This window comes from Gadus chalcogrammus, chromosome 8 (assembly GCF_026213295.1).
Source record: "Gadus chalcogrammus isolate NIFS_2021 chromosome 8, NIFS_Gcha_1.0, whole genome shotgun sequence".
NCBI classification, from domain to species: domain Eukaryota; kingdom Metazoa; phylum Chordata; class Actinopteri; order Gadiformes; family Gadidae; genus Gadus; species Gadus chalcogrammus.
This window is the reverse complement of record NC_079419.1, coordinates 3,401,940-3,425,972: the sequence shown is the minus strand read 5'-3', so window position 1 is coordinate 3,425,972 and position 24,033 is coordinate 3,401,940. Positions and strand designations below refer to the sequence as shown.

The following is a 24,033-nucleotide window of genomic DNA, read 5'->3' as shown; positions in this document are numbered from 1 at the left end:
ACAATCCATTAAGTGTGTTTTCAATTAAAATGGGAAACGGCGCCCCTGCTGCTGAGGTGAAGGCAGATTGTAGAGTATGTCGGCGGCAACATAATTCATTTAGCAAAATAAACAGTTTGTCACCCCCTGCTGGTGATTTCATGAACAAGTTTAAACTTACTAGCGGTCCCCTGGATCGGTAAAGATTTCAGGAGTTCAACGCTTTACAGATCCAATTTAGGAGACTTATCTTTCAATATTTTACAACACAACCAACTTGAATTAATAAAAAAAAGAAAAACAGGCTTGAGTAAATACAGAAGTTATTCAATCTTTAATTTCGTTTAAATTTCGATTTTATTTTAAGAGTAAGATGACATATAGCAGGCATACAGGTGATGATTATACTTTTGTAAATATTATTTTTCCAGCCTCTGTTATGATTTCCTCTAACATATTCATAATCACATATACACCCAAAGAAATATTGGTCACAATTTCATTACAATGTTTTCATCAACAGCATGTTATTATATCAAAGAACACGCATAAAATGAGTTGATGAGGCAGAAGAAGAAGGATGTCAATAAGTGACTAATTGCTGTGAACACCTACTGTGGAAATTAAGGATGGGTGAATCGAAACCAATACTTTCAATACTGATGGTGGTACAGATTTGAGAATCCACACTCATAAAATTATAACATTTTTATTTTTATACTTTTTTTGGAAGTGTTAAAAATATATAAGGAAAAGGTTACCTGCGTAACCTTGCAAAACGAATACCTCAAACCTGAACATAATGAGTTACAGCAGAAACAAGGAGGTGAAGCGAACAAAGGCCATTACCTGAGAAGGATGCTACTATAAACTATAAAAACAGAAGACCTGTGATTTTTAAAAGCTGTCATATTCAAACAAAGTATCACACATGTCTATTTAAAACAAATGCCATCGCTTTCAAATAAAATGTTTTGGTTTCTAATCCAAGAAAAACTGTGTTGCCCATCCCCAGTGGAAATAATTTGTTATTTTTATTTTTTAAAGCTAGCCCTAACCCTATGCCAGTTCGGGCATCTGGTAAAGATGCCCACTGCGCGCCTCCCTAGGGAGGGGTTCCAGGCACGTCCATTGGGGAGGAGACCTTGAGGAGGACCCTGGGCTCAAAACTGGCCTGGGAACGTTGCGTAACCCCGCATCAGAGCTGTTCAATGTGACCCGGGGAGGGGAAGTCTAGATTAAGGATCTCTCAATTTACTACACTCTTCCACCAGTTACCAAGTCCTTCAACAAACCTGGTGCGTAATCCCTTTTTTTCTCTTTGCTTTTTTCCCTCCACGTATTCTTCCTCTGGTCTGGTTAGCTGCTCTCCTTTTGAAACCTTGGCTATGATTTGGGCATTTCCTTTCATTTTTTCCAGAGACTGAATCCGTGCCACGTAACCCTCCTTGGCCTCTGACTTCTCTCCCTCAATGAGCAGGTTGATGTACTCTGGCGTGCTCAGCGGGTCAGGCCGCAGAGCTATCTCCTTCAGCCGAGCTAAACAGGCAGACGACGTGTCCATCAGTGTTATTAACTCATCCTGCAGATAGGCAATCTCCTCTGTCTGGATTTCAATCAGTTGCTGGACTGTGATCTTCGCCTCAGTGGCTTTTTCATACTTCTCTTTCAGATCTTGTACCGTCGTCACCTTCTTCTCCTTGACGTAGTCCCACTTGTATTTCTGGTTAAAATGTACGTTCCAGTCACATTTTCCAGGGCAAACTGTGCATTTCCCATCCTTCATGGCACCACAGTCACTCTTTTCCAGATCATCTGCTATGAAACAGGGGTAATGGCAGGTCACTGAACACTGCTGACAGTTAGTGATGAACTCTCCCTCTTTGGTAAGCTCTTTTTGGACAGGCTTAATGATTTCAACTACAAATTCAAAGTTTTCATTGCAAGCAATGTCGGCGTTGTGCTTTTCGATCTGTTGTTGGGTCGATCGGATCTGTTCCAGTTTCGCCAACCCCGCCCGTACCTGGGGCTGGATTCCTTCCACAGACACCTCCAACTGCTTTCGCTCTTTGAGAACCTCTTTGGTTAACTGCAGGCTTCTGGTGTTCATTTTTTCCAAGGCAGTGAAGAATGTTTCCATGCTTTTGGCCCCCATTTCCCAAAACATTGCATCAAAGTTGTTAACATCCATCTTTTTCTCTTTTGGATATTTTGATGATTTGGAGTCTTGATCAGCTATGTCACTGAGAGATTTGTTTTCAGCAAAAAGTGCAGAGTTGTTGAATTTGTGATGCACCGGAAGGTCTTTGTTGGTTTTAGGACATGGAATTTTGGCTGCATTGATCGCCTTAAGAACAGGAGGCTGCTGACCATCTGAAAATGTGACCAGGATGCAAATGTTCTCTGCCACGTCTTTACCAAAGATGGACAGCACCGAATCGAACACATACTTCTGTGTAGCCGTTAGTCTTACTTGAGAGGCCTGGGTGACAAAACAAATTGCATCTATATCAACGACTCCCTTTGCAGAGGTGAAGAGCTCCCTGATCTGCTCTGTGATCGCCTTGTCTCTCTCTATTCCCTTTGTGTCCCCGAAACCCGGAGTGTCAACAAGGGTGAGAGAATAAGGAACTTTGAAGCCTTCTTGGTGGTTGATTTTGTAGGTGATTACGTGGGTAGTCTGACTTTCAGCTTGTGACTTTGACTGATCCTCATTGATTAGTTTGAAGCGGAAAGAGTCTTTCCAATCTATGCCCAGGATGTAGTTGATCATTCCATTGATCAGAGTTGACTTCCCTGAACCTGTTGCCCCCAGAAACATGACAGTGCGATTTGGCTTATCGCTGTCCTTGCCAAATGTGTACATGTTGCATCCATCTATCCCAACATTGTTATTCTTCAGGGGTAACTTGAAAACTGAAGGAGAGCCAGGTTCTATTTTTTCGCTCAACGCTTTGATTGATGTAGCCAGTTTATCAGACAGCTTCTTTGTGCACACAACTACTGATTCCTCTTTGCCAAGGCCATCATCTCCACAGTCACATCTGACCCGGACAGTGTATCGCGTTGAAGGCTGCAGCCCTGGGATGACTTTGACTAGTTGGGAGTCGTTGGCTGTGAATGTTAGTTTGCTCCATAAATACTCTTTAGGGTTCACTTCTAGAGATGTTTCAGCATATTCTAAGATGTATTGCTTGGCCTCCACTCCATGTCCAAGCTCAGATGGTTTCTCCCAGCTGACTGATAACTCTGTAGAATAACATTCCACTCGTAGTTTTTCTGGAGGACTGGATGGTAAGAGTTGAATTAAGGGGCTATCCTCACAGGCCGGACCGAGGCCGACTGCGCAGCATGCTCTACATCTGAACTGATACCATTCATTAATCTTCAAGCCGGACACTGTGACATCTCCAGCCTTGCTCTTAATTTGTTGATGCCAAACATCGTCTCCATGGACACAGAACTCAACAGCGTAGTGGGTGACAGTTGTTAACCCAAATTGAGGGGGGGAAATATTCAGTTTTACACTGTTATGGGTTATGTCACCCGTGTTCATCTCTGGCTTCGAAGGTGGTTCAAAGTTGTCGTTGGCTAAGGACCCATCCTTGTAGAGGTGGAGAGTTGTGCCTTTCTTCTCATCATCTCTTATTGCACCTGCTAAAAACTTGATGCTTTTGTTCTCTTTGTTGGCAACGGCAAAATCTTTAAAGAGCTTAATTTTCTCATACGCTACACTTGAGGAAAACAATTGTTCTTTTTCCAAATCATAAGCACATGGCACGTCGTCTGGTTGGGTTTCATCCAAGTAGTTTGACAGAGCTGAAAGGTACGGCTCTGGGCCTTCCAGGGAGGTAAAGACAAAGCACACTGAATGTCTGACATCTCCACTTTGGATCTCATTGGGCAGAGTGCGACTGGTCGCAACGATCACCATGTTGGGCATTTTGTCAATCAGGGAGCTGATGATTTTGATTTCTGTCTCTTTGCAATCCATCCACTGATTCAGTTCACCACTTTTGAAGGGAGAGGAATGTACTTTTTTCAGGATCTTTGCGAGAACACTTTCCTCCTCTTCTCCTCCTCTGATCAATGGGAGATTCCTTGCCATAATATTCTGGAATTCTAGTTTGCACTGAGAAACCAGCTCTTTAAAATCCTTTAACTTTTTGTTAATCTGTGGGAATTGCTTGGTTGTTGTGCATCGTCCTGCATCGTTGCATCTCCTTTCAAGCTCGCTAAGGTCCTCCAGGACATTCTGAGCCTCCTTGATGAACCTATCACTTATCTGTCGAACTAGTTCAGCAGCAGCGGAATCTAGAGTCTTCAGTGGCATTAACCAGACCTTCTGAGGCACTGCGTTCTCTCCGTTGGTTCCAGTTAGCTTAGGTAGGCTTTGATAGACTTCTATGGCCTCATGAAAAGACACAGGGTGTTTCTCAAGGTTAAAGTCCCCATGGAAATTGCAGGATAACTTGTCAATATTTGCAATGTCCTTGTCTGCCATGTTCAGAGAACCTTGACCGCCTATCTTCAAGGTGGGTATCTTCTTGATCAGCACCTTTAGATTGTCCTCAATGTCTTGCCTATCCTCCTTTTCTGAGACCTCACTGTCAAACACAAAGAAGGCTTGTGCCCCATAAAGGATTCCTGTCACTACGTGTGTTGCTTGTCCTGACTCAAAAACATCTGGATGCATCACATTACCCCTGCAAATGTAATTCCTTGACAGCTCTTTCAACTTGGTGGTGGTTTTATACTTTAGTGTCACTCTAGCCTGATTTCTGGAAATCTTAGAATCTTTGAGAAATTGAGCAGAGCCATCTACCTCAACCAGTCCACACAGAAAACTTGCTTTCAATGAAGCTTCAACATTCAATGCAGAGGATTTATCTTCGATGGAGTCAGATGCAACTATCTCATAGTCAATGTTGGGTTGGGGTCTTTCATCTGTATCTTTCTCTAAGGCTTCCCGGTCCCAAAGTGTCAGAGCTTCAGAAGAACACAAAGAGAAAAAAAAATCAGAATCCTAGCTCAGAGGAATACATATAAAACATGCATTTTGTTTATATATCATTCACCATATGGTTTCCTACTAAAAGTAAATTATTTCCTATGAAGGCTGTAAGCATTGAAAGAGTGTTTCAATGCTGTGTTTATTCCTGCATGAATAAAGGTCAAATAAAAAGTAATGTATGGTTGGAATTGTCTTGATGTGAGATGATATAGGCTGGTCTATATTCGGAACAGATCACTGCTTTGACCCACTCTAATACTTTACACTAGAGACTGACTGACCGCATCACATGTATTGAATATGGAAGAGAGTTGGTCTTTCAGAACTTGTTCTGTTGTCTTGCTGTTGAATGAAGCCATCCTCTGGCTTGTTTCTATGCAGGTTTGTTCATCTGATTATTAGTTAAGTTTAAACGGTTAGCTTTTGTGATAGCCGTCTTGGGCTAGAGTGGGTGACGTCGTCATACTCTAGCCTCAACGGAAGTTAATGAGACCAACTGAAAATATAGGAAGCGGGTATGAACTTACACTGTTGATTTTGAAAAATAATAAATTATATAAAAAATCTGTAAGATATATTTTAAGATCAGAGTGTGTTGATTTGTTAGAGGCAAAAATTTGGCAAATTTTTTTTTTGCCAAAATGTCATTAATTATGTAGGTTGAGAGTTATTCTGATGGTTTTACAACCATTTCTGGGTCATTTGGTGGGTGTTTCATTGCCCCTTGTCGCTTCTCCAAGGAAAAGCGAACATGCAACTTGCTCTGTTGGGACCGACACAATCCGGATGTGACGCAGCGGAAGTATCCAATCGCGCCTCGAAAATGTAGTCGGATTGTAGTTTCGAAAATGCTTTACGGCACAGACACACACTCAAACATGGCACCGGCAGTTGCGAGGCAATTGTTGCATTCCTCATGGATCAATCGACTGATAAGGGACCCAAGAGGCGACTGTCGGTGCTATCGTTGTGTATTATGTTGGCCAACACTCTTACACTGATTGTTCTGTTCAACCAGAGATAAAAAATGTATCACGGCAATCATACTTGAGTACGGTACAGGGCAACTTTGCCTTGTGTGAGTGCGCTCTAAGAGATCTTGTGTCTTGTCCGTTAGACTCGGGACTTGTATTTATTTACCGGGGATCAGTGAGTCGTTGCGACAGTCGTAGAGCATCCCCAGACTGAAGGGCCGGCCCAGTGCTGCCAGCACTACGGTCTTACCACTGTCCACGGACATCTGAAAACACACACACACACACACACACACACACACACACACACACACAATTTAATAATTAAATAAAATATTTTAATTGATTCTGTATTGAAGGAACTTTTAGCCTGAATTGATGTTTAACCCTTAGGCGTGTTCATCTATTCCCAAATGGCATGGCATTTTAATCACTGTGGGATTTTTTATGTATGCTGGACTATAACTTTTCTTCTTTTATTACTGCATCTTTTTAAATTCTATGGGCTGCTGTGATAAGTGAATTTCCCATGTTTGACCACACATTGTGGCTGGGTGTAACCAATTTTAGGAGTGTAAAAGTGAATTACAGTATAATATAAGTTGGACTAACAATAAGACCAGGACCAGAATCAGAAGAGACCAAATTCGAGAGGAGCCACTGTACTGAGCAACAACAATGAGGCAGACACAAGAGTAACAATTGAGTAGCCACTCTTATATTTTACAGTGAAAAAAGTAATTTGTCTGGTTCGTACAAAATGCAAAATATTATACCAAACAGTAATGAAAATAAAAAAGTAGTGTGCACACTTAAAACAAAAATGTCTGTTGGGGCCCTTAAAATAAAAGGAGTTGTTGAAAGTTCACCTGATTCCAAGGTTCCTTGTAGTGTAATGTGAGTGTATTATTTGTGTGAATGAGTGTGTACGTGAATATCTCCCCGGTGCTAATCTTCAATCAGGGTAGTTGGCTCGCCATCTTTCACAGCAGGAAGTTGTCCTGAACCTCAGACTCTCAGTCCTCTAAAAAACCTGACCGACGTAACTCTCCTTCGTTCAGCCACTTGGCTCCGGACCTCCACTGGGTAAGTGCTCCGACTCTTTTTCCTTTTTCACAGGTTTCACTCTGGGTTCTTTCTCTGGTTTTCCTCTTCTCCTTAACACACAGCTGCCCTCGCTTCCCGGGCCGAGATCCGAAAAGACCGGAAGAGCAATGCGACTGCACTTCCTCTCCGAGCCGACTGGCTGAGCGTGGCCTGCGTAGCTTCTGATTGGCTGCTGAGAACTAGGTACCCACGTGGGACCATGCGAGTTGAGCGGTGCATTCAAAACAACTAAGATAATCAAAGCAAAGTCTTTCTTCTTTTACGGTACTAAATGAACAGTGTTTCTTACACCTGGTTACATGGGGGTGAACTATTTTTTTACTTTAATGTAATATAGGGATACACCGAATTTTCGGCCACCGGAAATTTTCGGCCAAAAATGGCCCAAAAGCGCATTTTCGGTTTTCGGCCGAAATACTTTTATCAGCAAAACATCACGGCCCAAAACAGAAATTTGTGATGACGCAAACAAAAAGCGCGGCCAGCACACGTACCTGCTAAAGACCCACGTATAGCGATTTGCAAAAATTGCAATGCCCTGATTTTAATGTAGTTAGTACACAGTCATAGCCATAAATGCAATGGTACTAGGGTTGTATTATCGAGTATAAACGGTATAAGATTTGAAACTAGGTCAACCGCCATCTTCTCCGTCAACTCTCCTCTCACACTCGGTGACAGCGTCTGGCAGCACGCCAATTCTCGGTGACAGCGTCTTATAACGTTCTATAATAGTATAATATAATTTTATAGATAATATCACGGCCAAAAGCTCTGTGCGACTCCGGATGGCCGTAGCGCGGGGAGCTCTCGTAGGGATTGGGTTTCGCAGGATTTGATTACCGGCGTTGCTATGGTTACCGGTCTTGCGTGTTCCAACGCTTTATTAGGTAGCCTATATTAGTTTTTTTTTATAGTTTTTTTTTTACGAAAAAACACATTAAAAATAAAACAGTGAAAAGACAAACTGCCGAACTTTTAACATTTTTAACCCAATACAGTATACCGCGGCAACCTTAAATGGTACTAATAATTGTCATAATAATTGGTTTCCTCATTTTCGGTTTCGGCCAAGAATTTTAATTTCGGTGCATCCCTAATGTTATATAAATGAGTGTGTCTATATTGATGTATGTACTGTGTTATCCTGTAGTATCATTTAGTTTTGAATTGGATGCCATAAAAATCATTATATTCCTCCCACTATAATTACAGAAAGGCATATTTATCAAAATACTGAATTTAATTTAAAATGACGGAGGGAACGGAGAGGAGAGAGTAAATATGTGGCCAACATCTGAATAAATTACACAATGAATATCATGTTGAGACATAAGGATGGAAGGCCCCGCCCTCCCAACCCATGTGACACCAGAGTACTACATAACTACATCTGCCATGCTTATGATTATAGTGTACAGATTTAAACCAAGCTGATATATGGGTGTCCGTGAAGCTTACATAGCTTGCTTGCATTGTGTTTTGACAATATCTGTGATTTAATGGAGCCCAATTCGTGTAGAGCAATTACATCCTAATTTGACTTTTGAACGATTTGTGTTTTTTGTTGAAGATGTACTTTGTTTGAAGCTTACACATATTTAGTGTGGAATCCATTTAGGTCATTTAGAAGCATAGCTTCCCTCATTGTTGGCCCAAAAAAAATACCTCATATTGGACATGGTCGTGCTCATTGGAAGTAGACAGACATGTGTGAGACTGTCAAGAAAGGGGATAGGGTGAGAGTAGGAACTGACGAGAGAGAGAGAGAGAGAGAGAGAGAGAGAGAGAGAGAGAGAGAGAGAGAGAGAGAGAGAGAGAGAGAGAGAGAGAGAGAGAGAGAGAGAGAGAGAGAGAGAGAGAGAGAGAGAGAGAGAGAGAGAGAGAGAACATCCATGGATAAGGACAGGAGAGTGCTGCACTTCTACTCACCCTATTCACATTTTCTGTGTCCCGGTCGGGATTTGAACCGACCATCCACCAGTTAGTTAACCAACTCCAAAACCAGTTGGCCATGGATGCCAACCGAGATGGCTGGCATGGTGTCACAATTGTTTAAGTTAGGAATAAGGTGAATAGGCTACCATGAAATTAATTACTGAACTTTTCCCACAAACTGCACTTCTAAATAAATAAGCAGATAAAATAAAAAAAGAAATATAATGCCTACAAAAATTACTTGATTATTTGAAATAAATAAAACAGGTAATGTAAAATAACAACAAAAAAAACACATAAAGAATACATTTCCTGCACCAGTCATAGGGGTCCGAATGACGTCAAAGAAGTAGCATAAAAAAGACGTCTAAAATTAGTCTAAATTTGACGTTGATAAAACGTCAGCCCGACGTCACATTTGGATTATAAATAGCCCTTACACAGAGGTCCCACAGACATCAACATTAGACATTCGGTAGGATTCGAAAAAAAGATGAATCCTGAATCCTACAGCAAAAAGTTTGCTGAAGTTCAACTTTTGACCCACCCCTTTGACGCACCGCGGTCACCCGCCCACACGTTGGATTTCTCACAATGCCTTGTCCCACGTGAGCACGCGTCCAATACAAAGTGAATGGGAGGCAAGTGCCACACTCGAGGTCACGCGAGCCGTTAGGACCATAAACAATTAAAGTGAACGCACCTGGTTGTCTCGGTCTGGCCTAGGTCCAGGTTCAGCCATCAACACCGAGATAAGACCAGCTCCGGATAGACCTAATGAAAAACTCAGTGTTAAATATCACACTGGTAATAACATAAATCACAACATAAATCACAATCACAAAAACAGTCTACTTGTGTCTTCTTCCTTCTACCTGTCAGGCCCTATCTCAGGCGAATTATTCGCTAGAGGAAACCGGCGACAAGTTTTGATTTGTGTCACCCTGCACAGGTGAGCGCGATCACGAGGATTTGTAGCTCTTCAAATTCGCTCGAGTTGAAATATTTAAACTTTGTCGCGACATTCACGTGATGACAGCCAATCAGCATTGAACAGCATGCCACTGAGTGACATGTGTAACGTAACACCCATTCAGCGTTCAATCGGCCAACCGTTCTCTTCGCCGTGTCAAAACACTGTTACTCTGCATTTACATTTTTATGACCATATTTTGCACCCAGTGCAGTCCGGGGTGAACCGCAGCAAATTCGCCTGACAAAACTGGCACAACGACAGTTTATGATTTGTCGCGCGACAAAACTTGGGCGACAACGCGAACGGGGGACAAATGTGTCTTTTGGTTTGAACGCACACGGACCCCATCGCGCACTGCAGGACGCTTGTTTTCAAAAAATTCAGCTCAACTTTTGTCCCACCCCTTTGACGCGCCGCCGTCACCTGCCCGCATGCTGGCCTTCCCACAATGCCGTTAGGATAGACCTAATAGACCTAGACCTAATGAAAAACTCAGTGTTAAATATCACACTGGTTATAACATAAATCACAATGAAACATGAACTCCACCACATTTACGGTCCACATTACTAACGTTAGTTATGGGACTCATACCCACTGATTACGTCCATTCGATAACGTTCCAAACGGGTGCACAAAATCAGCACCCCAACAACTTGATGTATTAGATGTCAACATAACTGATGAGAGAATGTTTCTGTCCTACCTTGGCTGTCCCGGCTGCGTCACCTGAGAGCAGGATGTGAGCTCTGTCCCCTACGGCGCCTTTTAAAGCTCAGCTGGGAGTTCAACACCCAGGAGGGGGGGGGGAAATCGTGTGATTTCCAAGAGATGCTCCGGTTTCTCCCCGCCCTTTAGATAAAGGGTGCCAAATGCGTCGCGATTTTCCGGTGGATCCCCAGAGGGTGTTGCCTATTGGTCGGGTTGTATCGGTCTGGCCCAGGTCCAGGGTCAGGCTTCAACAAAGAGATAAGACCAGCTCCCGTTAGACCTAATGAAAACTAAATATGGAACTTGTAATAACATAAAACACAATGAAACTTGAACTTCATTGGTGTCAATATAACTGATCAAAGAATGTTTCTTTGATTAGTTGCTTAACTTGTTCCAGATTTACTTGAGTGTTGCTTCATTGTCCCAGATTTACCAAAAAAAAACTGCAATGTAGTGAAAAATTTGATATTGCATTGATATTGCATATTGCATGTGCCAAGAAGCTATGACAACATGTCATACAATACTCCCTCATTGAGTTTTCTTTCGGGTGATGAGGTACATTATTTCAAACAAACTTCAAACTGCATTGAGCATGTATGAGTTATTACTCCTCGAGCAAGATAGTGACTCATGTTGCCATGTTAATAATATTTGTATTGGTAACATTATTATGTTGTAAACTAACCTATAAGCTTAGAGCCTAACTGCTTGAATCCATATAGCCTGCAACCGGTTATTAACCTCAACTATCTTCAACCCATCTACTTGTGTCTTCTTCCTTCTACCTGTCAGGCCCTTTCTCAGAAACCAACTTTTGTGGGTGGAACTGGCTTTGAATGCGGATGTTTTTACCTGGCCCGGTTTTACCCTCTCAGTTAACCCTCACCAGGCCCACTGATTAGGGGCTCGAACTTTTGGAAATCATTACTATGCCATAAGTATGAAAACAATCAAATACACCAGCAATATAAAAGTGATGCTTCGTTAAATTATCCCATTACCATTATAGTCACTTAATGTGATCTAAAAGACATTTTCATAGTTACAACAATAAAGACTGAACATGTTGTCATGAACAGTAACATATTGGTCGCCAATTTAAAGTTATTTTTTGTAACATATGCGCACATTATCCTTAGACAGGTATACTATAAGTTATAGGAATACTGTAAACAGCTTCATACAAGACAGCCGAATCTGATGCCCTCATCACTGAGATGCTTCTCCCAGGATATGGTTCTAACCGTTAACTTACTGTGATGTTGGCTACAAATGCAAATGAGTTGCATTCTACAAATATCGATGCATGTGTGTACTTGCCTTATACCTCCACCTCTTTGGGATTGTACCAATATGCTTCATTTGCTCACAATCAATTCTTTCATCGATGTGAATGTATGTACAAATCCAGGACAATAGGTCAAAATAGAGATAAAGCAAAATAGAAAGAGTACAGACTTCTATCTCATAATTTGTTGGTCAGCATCTTGCATCGGTTGGGTGTGCGTCATCCTTATTATTATTGTGTAGCCAGGTCCGTTGCCACACGCCACCTAGATGGCTTTAACTCGGCTCCTCCAGAATAAGGACACGTGATGCTGTACGTATTGATTGCCAGCGTAGTGGTACAAAAGGTGACCAGACGTCTTATTTGATCAATGAAGTCTATTGAACTTATAGTTCACAGGCCGGATCATAGACAAGAAGGAGATGGCATGCAGTCTGTTTAGTAGCTACATGAACTGAATCCCATGCTACACATAAAGAATAACCGGTTATTCTAACCTCAACTATTTTCGACCCATCTACTTGTTGGTTCTTCCTTCTACCTAAGGCCCTGTCCACACGGGCGAAAACTATATGTTTTTGTGTTATGCGGTTCAGGAATATCTCCTCAAAGTTATTACTCCTCGAAATAGTGAATTTTGTTGACAAGTTTATATTATTTTGCATTGGTAACATATCTATGTCGTAGTCTAACCTATAGGCCTAGAGCCTAACTGCTTGAATCCATATAGCCTGCAGAACATAAACAACATTCTTAGAGCCAACTATGGACCTTTGAGGCATAGGACAGAAGAAAAGTATGTTTTTATGAAATGTGATACAACTGTCTTCACTCAACAACTTCACAGAACTATCCCTGTAGAAGGTAAAAACGGTTTTCAACAGGAATGGTAGTATGTCCTCTCCATACAGGCCTTACAGGTGTCTCTCCTATCGCAGCTTTATCAGCTAGTACTACTTAGGACAGAATGTCAGGGTGGTCCCCTTGTCGGCCATCCTGTCGACCGCCCCACCGACGCTCTGCCTGAAGTCCCAGAAACCCTGTTGGACGTCTCCCTCATTGTCCATCCGGAACACCTAGAGCCCCAGGGCAGCCCCCGCCGACCCACGCCAGACCATGAGTCGAGCCTCAGCCAAATCACACTCCACACAACAAGAATAACCGGCTATTAACCTCAACTATCTTCAACCCGTCTACTTGTGTCTTCTTCCTTCTACCTGTCAGGCCCTATCTCAGAAACCAACTTTTGTGGGTCAAACTGGCTTTGAATGCGGATGTTTTTACCTGGCACGGTTTTCCCCTCTCAGTTCTTAACCCTCACCAGGCCCGCTGATTAGGGGCTCAATCTTTTGGAAATCATTACTATGCCATAAGTATGAAAACAATCAAATACACCAGCAATATAAAAGTGATGCTTCGTTAAATTATCCCATTACCATTATAGTCACTTAATGTGATCTAAAAGACATTTTCATAGTTACAACAATAAAGACTGAACATGTTGTCATGAACAGTAACATATTGGTCGCCAATTTAAAGTTATTTTTTGTAACATATACGCACATTATCCTTAGACAGGTATACCGTACTATAAGTTATAGGAATACTGTAAACAGCTTCATACAAGACAGCCGAATCTGATGCCCTCATCACTGAGATACTTCTCCCAGGATAAGGTTCTAACCGTTAACTTACTGTGATGTTGGCTACAAATGCAAACGAGTTGCATTCTACAAATATCGATACATGTGTGTACTTGCCTTATACCTCCACCTCTTTGGGATTGTACCAATATGCTTCATTTGCTCACAATCAATTCTTTCATCGATGTGAATGTATGTACAAATCCAGGACAATAGGTCAAAATAGAGATAAAGCAAAATAGAAAGAGTACAGACTTCTATCTCATAATTTGTTGGTCAGCATCTTGCATCGGTTGGGTGTGCGTCATCCTTATTATTATTGTGTAGCCAGGTCCGTTGCCACACGCCACCTAGATGGCTTTAACTCGGCTCCTCCAGAATAAGGACACGTGATGCTGTACGTATTGATTGCCAGCGTAGTGGTACAAAAGGTGACCAGACGTCTTATTTGATCAATGAAGTCTATTGAACTTATAGTTCACAGGCCGGATCATAGACAAGAAGGAGATGGCATGCAGTCTGTTTAGTAGCTACATGAACTGAATCCCATGCTACACATAAAGAATAACCGGTTATTCTAACCTCAACTATTTTCAACCCTAAATAAATCTACTTGTTGGTTCTTCCTTCTACCTAAGGCCCTGTCCACACGGGCGAAAACTATATGTTTTTGTGTCATGCAGTTCAGGAATATCTCCTCAAAGTTATTACTCCTCGAAATAGTGAATTTTGTTGACAAGTTTATATTATTTTGTATTGTTAACATATCTATGTCGTAGTCTAACCTATAGGCCTAGAGCCTAACTGCTTGAATCAATATAGCCTGCAGAACATAAACAACATTCTTAGAGCCAACTATGGACCTTTGAGGCATAGGACCGAAGAAGAGTATGTTTTTATGAAATGTGATACAACTGTCTTCATTCAACAACTTCACAGAACTATCCCTATAGAAGGTAAAAACGGTTTTCAACAGGAATGGTAATATGTCCTCTCCATACAGGCCTTACAGGTGTCTCTCCTATCGCAGCTTTATCAGCTAGTGCTACTTGGCACAGAATGTAAGGGTGGTCCCCTTGTCGGCCACCCTGTCGACCGCCCCGCCGACGCAGAAACCCTGTTGGACGTCACTGCATCGTCCATCCGGAACACCTAGAGCCCCAGGGCAGCCCCCGCCGACCCACGCCAGACCATGAGTCGAGCCTCAGCCAAATCACACTCCACACGACAAGAATAACCGGTTATTAACCTCAACTATCTTCAACCCATCCACTTGTGTCTTCTTCCTTCTACCTGTCAGGCCCTTTCTCAGAAACCAACTTGTGTGGGTGAAACTGGCTTTGAATGCGGATGTTTTTACCTGGCACGGTTTTCCCCTCTCAGTTAACACTCACCAGGCCCGCTGATTAGGGGCTCAATCGTTTGGAAATCATTACTATGCCATAAGTATGAAAACAATCAAATACACCAGCTATATTAACGGTTGGGTGTGCATCATCCTTATTATTATTGTGTAGCTAGGTCCGTTGCCACACGCCACCTATATACCCTCCAATTTTTAATTTAAGCAGACCTCCTCAAAAACTGAAAATAAATAAAAATAACCTAAAAATAACCATGCTCCTCCGCTGCGCTTCGGGCCGAAGAACGCCCCTTAACAGTGGTATAATGAGCACATACCACAGCCTGTCGTGAGCTATTGCTTAAAGAAGGGCGTTTTTAGAAGTGGTGGGGACAATAACCATGAGCTTGAGTGGGGTTTGAAAAGTGCTGGGTACCCTTCAATTCAATTCAATTCAATTTTATTTGTATAGCCCTAATCACCATTACAGTCTCAAAGGGCTTTAACAGGCCAAATATTTGCAACACCCCCCTTTACCCATGCCCCCACACGGGCAAGAAAAAACTCCCTTGACCCTTATGTAAGCTATTCATCCATTCAACGCTTTATTACAATATGCTCTACAGCAGGGGTCTCAAACTCGCGGCCCGGGGGCCAATTGAGGCCCGCGGGATGATATTTTGTGGCCCCCTACTTGACATCAAAGTTTGGTGTTAGTGCCGCCCGCGCATTGTTGTCAAACGCACATTTTTGCAGAGTGCCTTGCCATGCTTTTTTATCACTTTTGATAGGGAGACCAGATGTCCCAGTTTTGCCGGGACAGTCCCAATTTTGAGTTGCGTGTCCTGAGTCCCGACAAAAGCCAAAGGACGCTAAAATGTCCCGGTTTCCACCAACCGCGATGAAATGTCCCCTGTTGTCAGCGATTACATAGCGTGATCTAATTATAGCCCGATCATTAACTTAGATTGGGTCAGTGGTGCTCCTTTTTTCTGTGGAATATTTGATGCGGCCCAGCCTGACCCAGACTCAACCTCACGCGGCCTCCAGGTAAGTTGAGTTTGAGACCCCAACTCTACAGTGTATTGTCAGGTGTTGAAAATCCTATTCGAACAATAAAAGTTGAAAACCAGAGTTTGTATTTTGGCTTGTTTTACAAAACGGCGTTGGAAACACCAGCGTACTGGCTCGGGATATGTAATACTAATACACACAGGACAAAGAACAGTGTTGGCAAGTTAACACTTATCTTGACATCAACAAAGTTTACCAGACAAACAATGCCAGACTGTAAAGGGGGTATGAAATGAAACAAGGTATTGAGCATCAGCCTTTTGAAGACGAGCAAGGGCTGCTGGTAGCATATGTTATGCTGCATTAGAAAAGAAAAACAAGCGCCCAGAGAATTGCATCTGCCAAATCCTGACCACCAGTAAACACTCGCGAAGGACCAATGTAGATGTAGACTTCACTCGTTACAACATCATAAGCAAATTTCCCGCAAATAAAATCCCCTACAGTTTAGGATAATCACACAGGTTATGCGAGAACATATTTATGTCAGGATAGGCCTTCCAGGCTCCAAGTCTAACGTCACATATCTCAATCAGACAAAAAAATTATAACCACATTGGCACAGCAATCGCACCGTGTGTAGCTGCTACTAGCTGCAATCTATATATAACCTACAATGCATACTAGCTGGCGCACCAACCGGAATCAGATCACAATTGTTTAGAACCGTGGGTAACCTTTGGCCCGGTCATTACGAGCAAACAAAAACAGCAGCAAAGTTTTCCAAACAAATTTATAACCTTATGTGGCCCTCCACATGCATGCTAGATGATGTATCCATATCGTTATCCAGTGTCACAAACATGCTTTTTTACAGGAAGCAAAAGGCTATTTTCTGAATAAAAATGTCAATCTTGGCTGTCTGTCTTGAAACTTCTCCATTATAACGCTGTGTACAGACAGCACACGTTCACCCTCCTCCCCCTCCCCCTTGCAATGACATTAAATATAATTTAACAAATTATACAAACAACAAATAAGGCTTAAGTCGCAAGGCTATTTAGCTGGATCCATAATGTCGAAGAGAAAAGCTGGAACCGATGTAAGATCCTTTTTCAGCAGGCAAAAATGTGCTTTAATTGCAGAGAAACCTGCAAATCACCTTGTTTTACGATGTTTGATGTTAACTCAGTTAACTGCTGCTAGTTCTCATCTATTGCTAACGTTAACGCAGTAACACTGCAGTAAGCTACATACCGGCTTTAGCTACAGTCTATGTTTTGGCTACTACAAATTTCTGTCTTCCACTTTTATTGGTTGAGTGGAATACCTTTTCTCTGCGATGGTTTCTAGTGTTCCATATACATTAAGGTGACCAGATTTCTGAAATTAAAATCGGGGACATTTTCAATGTTCAACTGAATTCAATTAAATTCAATTCAACTTATTTACTTTGTGGATGTTCCGAAAGCCAAAACATGGCTTGTTTAATAAACAGGGTGGCTGGAAATATCCCCAAGAACACTTAAAGTTTAAGGGTTAAAGTTTAAGATAGATAAGATAAAGATTAAATAGGATTAAAAAAATAAAGGGTAAAAAATAATTTAAGAAATCAGTTAAAAGCCTGATTAAAATGTGCATCTTGAGTCTTTCAAAAAACATCACAAGTGTAGAGAATCTTTGACCTTCAATATAATATCACAAGTGAAGACCAGATTATAAGGCTAGACAATAATTTTAATATGGTCATGATTATCATCAGATACCTGATAGTCTTTGATCAGCTCCTCTCCACTCGCACCAAGATACTCAACCTAGCAACGGATGATAATGTCCCTTCTGCCATCGACATGATGGTATTAAACACAAAAATAATTTATTGCAGAGAATACATAACATAACATATGTAGTATACATACATCACAGTACGTATAGATGTTAACAGAAAGTTACCCATGGGGAATGTAAGCCTGCAAACTGCATTCTAACGTGAAGTGTGCAACTTAACATACATCTTTTACAGTAGAGGTCAACCGGAAGTTCTATAACCACTGTATGAAAGGGCTACAGCTCCAGCTAGGGTAGCGGATTCAGCCATGCTCCGGCCATTATCCGATCTCTAAAGGCCATGTACGTTCGGATAATTGACACGGTCCGTTCGAGTAGCAAGATCGGTATAAGGTTTAATCCAAGCTATCCCATGTAAAAGCACTGTGTGTTCTGCTAGCGGGAGGTTCAGATCTACAGGTGTGTTCAGGGTCGAAGTCAAGACACTCGGACACAGTGGTTCCGGCCAGTCGTCCTGCAGTAAGCACTGCTGCAGACGTTGGTTGAACATACATCGCTGTAAAATGTGTGCGGGAATTTCACACATTATAAGTGTTGGATTTGCAGGCATAAATTAAATTGTGCACAATCCCACGCTGAAATTCAGCCCGTTTTGTTTTGTTTTTGAAGACGTTAGTTAAGGCGGCAGGCATGTGTTGCTTTGGCGGCCGCCTAAGCTGTAAAGTGCTGTCGGAAACCCAGGACATACCTTGTGGCGCTAGCAAAGTTAGCTAGCTAGCAGGAAAATACACTATTTGTTAGCGCCGCAGCCGCATCTGCTTTCAGTGTGGAGAAACTGACTTAAGTAGGTGAGCCAACAGGAACGTACAAAATTTGTTTCACTTAAAACTTACCTTTGTGGTTCATTCACGTTCTTCCCCGTCTCATTCAACAAAGTCTGCCAACCCAGTTGAAATGTGGAACTTGGACTGGAGTAGGCCTACAGCACATCTTGGACGAAAGACCGTTCAAATGTGGGGAGGGGCTTTGACGTCATGCTCCGAATGTTCGTGAAAGTTGCCAGGTTCACTGATATCACTCAAGTACATTTTACTTGGAAATATCCACTAATTAGGCCAATGAACTGGTTTAGTGAATATTACTTGGATCGAATGATTCAATTTACATACAAAACTGAGACACATAATTACAAACAATCACCAAGTAATGCACTACATGAAAAACTGGTATTTTAAAGTAAAAGCACTGAATTCGTATTTCTTTGTAGAATGTATATACATAATTGAAATAATAATTACAGGGCCAAAAAAATCATTTTTTACAGTGTAGGTACACTTGGTCACCTGGCTCCACCCCTCTTGGTGGTTCCTCCTCCAACTCTGGAACTTTGTGTTACTCTTGCTGGAATTACAAACTTATGTACAACAGTTAGATGTTCAAACATATTTTCCTTAATTATATTTCTAATTACTCTAATGGAAGTCCCTTTTGGGACCTTTGAATGTTAGGTGAATGCATGGGTAAACCCTTAAGCATTTCATGCGGGGTTAGGTGCGTCGTTCTGTTAGCTTGCATGCGATAACTCATTAGTGTCAGTGGTAGTGTAGCAATTCAATTGAATTTAGTGCTTGCACAAATGTTGTTGATTTTGGTCTTGAGCGTCCCATTCACTCTTTCCAACATACCTTGTGGTTGAGGATGGGGGCGTAATCTAGTCTTTATTTGACATGCAAATGTTGAATCACTTGTTTGAGTGTTCTCTGCATAAACGTTGCCCTATTTTCTGAGCTTATTTCTGACGGAATTCCAAACCTTGGTATGACTTCTCTAGTCAGAAACTTGATTACTGTAGCCGCACTTTGGTCTTTTGATGGGACTGCTTCTACCCATCTGCTGAACCTGTCAATGACATCTACATGTACAACATGTCAACATAGTCCATGACCAAATGTCAAAATGGTCCTCAAGGTGTGGGAATGTGTCCCATTGGAGTAGTGATTGTTTTTCTTACATTGTTTTTTCAAATATTCCACACTCTTTTAGCTGGTTATCAATCATTGTTTACAAGTATGGTGAAGAAAAACCTTGTTTTCTAATTCTCCCCCCTTGCGCAATGGTCAAAACCATGCGCATTAAATGATAAGCAAACCTAATAACGCCGTTGGTGCAACCAACGTTGAAACGCCTAACCTTAACCATCTGTAAACTAAGACCAATCTTTTGGGAAGGGAAATCTAAGCCAGTATATCCAAAACCAAAGGTCGATGTTGGTGGGTTTACCATCTCGAAGCCTTGAATCCTCGCTGTTCCCAACTTCATGCTCTAAACCGAAAACATTTAACGCGTTAGTAGGCCTTTATACCACAAAGTTCAAACAAAATAAAACGCGACATGCCCCGTTCCAAGACCACCTCTGCTGGCAGAGCTGACATATCTGACTCCTGTTCCCCCTTCACCTTTGACCAGCCGGCTCTTCCTATGATGGTTGCAGTTCGTCACTTCATGATCAAGTGAGCCATTGCTCACAGTGACTTTGCCAAGTAATCATGACTGTCCCTGTTTTAGGTTGTCCCGGGCTTCAAGGTGGGATCTTACCCGTCGTTGGCTAACCAGACTTCCATACTGGCTTATTGCAGGATGCCGTGCCTGGGATACAATCAATCCCCACCCATAAGGTAGTATAGATTGCAAAGTGGATGGATGGAGACAGAGACTTCAGTCCCATTTGCCCATGCAGCCAATTGTGTGAGTAATGGATACACCTCAGGGCAACAACAACAACAACAACTACAACTTTACCCTGTGTGCGCGACGGGGCGTATGATGGGGTGAATCTAAAGGTAATTTATCAGAGTTAAAAATATCCTAGTATCAATTGCTAACATTTTATTAGAGAACCTAGCATGTAGGATCCCTTCCCAGCGGATGTAGCGTCAATCCTCCTATGGTCCTAAACTAGGGAGATGTAAAAGAAAACAAAAATTACTATATTAAAACTTGCATTTTCAATATTAGGTGACTCACTTCTGTGTTAACCGTTACTCATTATCACAATTCTCTTCATAATCCTACCCGATTATCCAACACTAACTATTTAATTTGGAAGACCTAGGGCCCTATTTTAACGGTCTGAAACGCAAGTGGGAAGCGCAAAGCGCAAGTAGCTTTGTGGGCGGTTCTACGGCGCTATCGCTATTTTACAGGCGGATAAATGACACTTGCGCTGCGGCGCAAGTGTCAAAAGCGTTGGTCTGAAGCAGCCTAATTACCCGTAGGTGTGGTTTGGGCGTAACGCCCCGTGCCCACTACATGCGTCCGTTGCGTGATCCCCATTGACTTTAATGGGGACGGACGCGCAATGCATTGTGGATCCGTACGTTCCGTTGGAGCCTTCGGCTCAGTCAAGAAGTTGAAATATGTTCAACTTTTTCGGCAGCGACGGATCCGTCATCCAATCAGATCGTGTCTGCAAATTTAAGCACTGTGACGCGACTCGGGCTCTGACGATACTGGAAAGCGGGAAAGCGGGTCATCTTGCATCGCAACAAGCAGGAAGTAGCGGGAAGAACCCGGCGAAGCGATTAGATTGGCTGACGGATGCCTCTGCAAAGACTACTCCCCCATCAGTCAGCCACGCCTTCCCACATCAGTCAACGGACGCATGTAGTGGGCACGGGGCGTTACGTGCAATGAACCAATCAGAGCGTTTTCTCGCATCCCTTTTAAGAGCGATCGGCGCTTGTTCCATGGCGGATTGCTATTATGATGGCGGATTTGCCAGGCGCACGCCAAGAAAGGTTCAGAGGAGTGAGAAAATAATAGATTTTTCGGCTAAATCTCCTTCAAATCATTGCAACTTTTCATTTTTCGTTTTGTATTATTTTTCTTCATTTACGCCTACGAACATTTGGACAAGTCGAATAAAAAATGTCTCAAGGACATACTATACTTTCCGATGTTTTGGGCTCACTTTCTCTGAATCACAAGGTTATGAATGCATGGTAATAATTGTACAATGTAGCTAAACAATAGAGCGGAGATGTCATTAGTTTGCTTATACCTCACTATATACGATGCAGCTCCTCTGACAGATGAGCTCTCCTCTCCCGTGCTGCAGCAGCATGTGGACATAATGGCATCGGCACATCCATGATTCATGACAATGTTGTGTAAAACACAACACGCCACAAAGAATAATGCAACTTTTTGAGGACCATACTGTAAAGTACCACCTGACCTATCCAAACACCTGAAGCGCATTTTCAGTATTCCGAATGAACGTTCAATTACACTGCGTGTTTGTGTGTGTTTCCTGTTGAATACAATTTCGCGCACTGTTGCTGGCATAAGAAATGGGGTCATGAGCCATGACTTCAACGGATAGCCGTTGTCCCCTAACAGCCACCCATCCAAGGGAGGATTCCCCTCGAATATGGCAGGAAAGGTCGAGTTTGCCAATATGAAAGAGTCATGGCTTGAGCCAGGGTAATTAGCAAAGACATGATTTATTCTACAATTAGCATCGGAAATGACTTGGATATTAATCGAATGAGTTCCCTACCGGTTTATGTATACGAGTGCGTTTACTGATGGGGCACGTAGCTGCACATGGGTGCAGTCTATAGCACCAAGGACGCCAGGGAACCCATACTTGGTCCAAAACTCCTGCTTTGTTCTTTCCTGGCTGTCAGGTGTAACGGGGAATTTGATGTATTCCCCAGCATGTCGGACTCGACCTGACGTAACTGCATGTATAGCCGAACTTATTGCCGATTGTGAAATGCGTCCAATAGAACTAAGGGGATGCTGGAACGACCCAGATGCATAGAAATGCAGTGCCGCTGTAACTTTCACTTCAACGGGGAGGGCATAGGGACAGCGTGCATCAGTCCCCAGCTCATCTGCCAGGAGATGGCAGATATCTGTGACAGCCTGACGGGTCAGGCGTAGCTTACGCCTGCATTCCTCCTCACTCAGGGAGAGATAGGTGTGTCTGGGCCGGTAGACCCTCTCCCCCCGGCGTCTGAACCTACAATTCGCGTGAATAATTTGGGTAAATGTGTACGCTAGATTTATGCCTATTTATTTTATCCCACAATGATTTTCCTTGTGTGGTAATATTTTATTTTCCTTGTAATTATGTATGGTTTGCAAAAATGGGAACTGCTGTCCGTGTAGATGAGAGAAGCAAAGTGTATGCGCGAGGTGCACAAGCAATCCGTATGCATCGCATGCGCATGCATACATGCGCCCTTAAAATAGCATCTGAACAACGCACCACTGACTTTAAACCAGGTATTTCATTGTCAGTAGCGTTGTCATTGTCATTGCCGTTTGCGCCAGAACACGCCTCCTCCTTTCGCCGTACCGCCCCTTGGGGCGCAAGATCATTCCCTAATTTACCGGCGAGTGGCGGTGGTGGCAAAAGAACGCTCTGCGCCAGTTCTAAACTAAGAACGACACATGCGCCAGTGACTAAGTCACTTTCGCCGGATGCAAGATAGGGCCCCTAATCTTCTTTTACTCTACCTGTTGTTTGCATTTCAGGTTTTCCACAATTTGATTCACTAATATGTACCCAACACGTCTCTCTGTGTTGTCCTTATCTAGTTTTCCGTTGGTCAACATCGAATCGATACATTATTTCCATTTTCTAATTAACCATATTGTTTTATCCGAAGTATGCTTTTAGTACCCCCTTGTGTACTCCATCACTCTGAGCAGGAGAGGATCCTCCCCTACCTCGGTGGCCCTGACACACACACGAGAACAGGCTCACACATGCACCCTTTTTTCTTTTATTTTACTTATTTATTTTAAATTACATTGACATTGGTCATTGTACAGTGCAAATTCATTCTCTCTCTCTCTCTCTCTCTCTCTCTCTCTCTCTCTCTCTCTCTTTCTCTCTCTTTCTCTCTCTTTCTCTCTCTGTCGCCTCTCTGTTCAGCCCCCAGGCGGTTTTTCCTCTTATTCGCGTTCCTGCTCGCTCTCTTTCCCTCTCACTCACTCACTCACTCACTCACTCACTCACTCACTCACTCACGTATACAACTTGAAAATAAGAATTCTCAGATTGTCATCCTTGGAGCTGTATCGCATGACAACTTCATCCGAATCTAATGACCTGGCCCATCAGGATTCACTTTTAGGACACACCACCAAGTATACACACGCACACCAAATATAGCACAGCAAATTCAGAACAAAAGCAAAGGTAAAGTTGTTTTCTGCTTCTGTTAGCTTTGTAATT

The 24,033-nt window shown here is 42.5% G+C and overlaps 2 protein-coding genes across 2 annotated transcripts; both read right to left on the bottom strand.

The window, feature by feature from the left end:
• On the bottom strand, positions 1 to 3,272 carry LOC130388351 (uncharacterized). The gene has a single exon (XM_056597817.1). The coding sequence runs from the start codon at positions 2,843 to 2,845 to the stop codon at positions 1,229 to 1,231; it is 1,617 nt and encodes a 538-aa protein (XP_056453792.1). The 5' UTR covers positions 2,846 to 3,272; the 3' UTR covers positions 1 to 1,228.
• On the bottom strand, positions 2,980 to 10,967 carry LOC130387176 (verrucotoxin subunit beta-like). The gene is made up of 6 exons (XM_056596178.1): positions 10,911 to 10,967; positions 9,716 to 9,788; positions 9,007 to 9,108; positions 6,134 to 6,233; positions 3,340 to 4,968; positions 2,980 to 3,023 (listed from the first exon to the last, which is right to left on the bottom strand). Exons 2-6 carry the CDS (start codon positions 9,752 to 9,754, stop codon positions 2,980 to 2,982), a joined length of 1,914 nt encoding a protein of 637 aa, XP_056452153.1. The 5' UTR covers positions 9,755 to 9,788; positions 10,911 to 10,967.
• Between the last annotated feature and the right edge of the window lie 13,066 nt (positions 10,968 to 24,033).

Excerpts from the sequence above, each read along its gene's own strand:
- LOC130388351 (XM_056597817.1), bottom strand. The coding sequence starts at position 2,845 with ATGTACACATTTGGCAAGGACAGCGATAAGCCAAATCGCACTGTCATG.
- LOC130387176 (XM_056596178.1), bottom strand. The coding sequence starts at position 9,754 with ATGGCTGAACCTGGACCTAGGCCAGACCGAGACAACCAG. Across the intron at positions 6,234-9,006 it reads ACACAGAAAATGTGAATAGG|ATGTCCGTGGACAGTGGTAA; the intron begins GTGAGTAGAAGT and ends GTGTGTTTTCAG. Across the intron at positions 4,969-6,133 it reads CAACGACTCACTGATCCCCG|CTCTGACACTTTGGGACCGG; the intron begins GTAAATAAATAC and ends GTTCTTCTGAAG.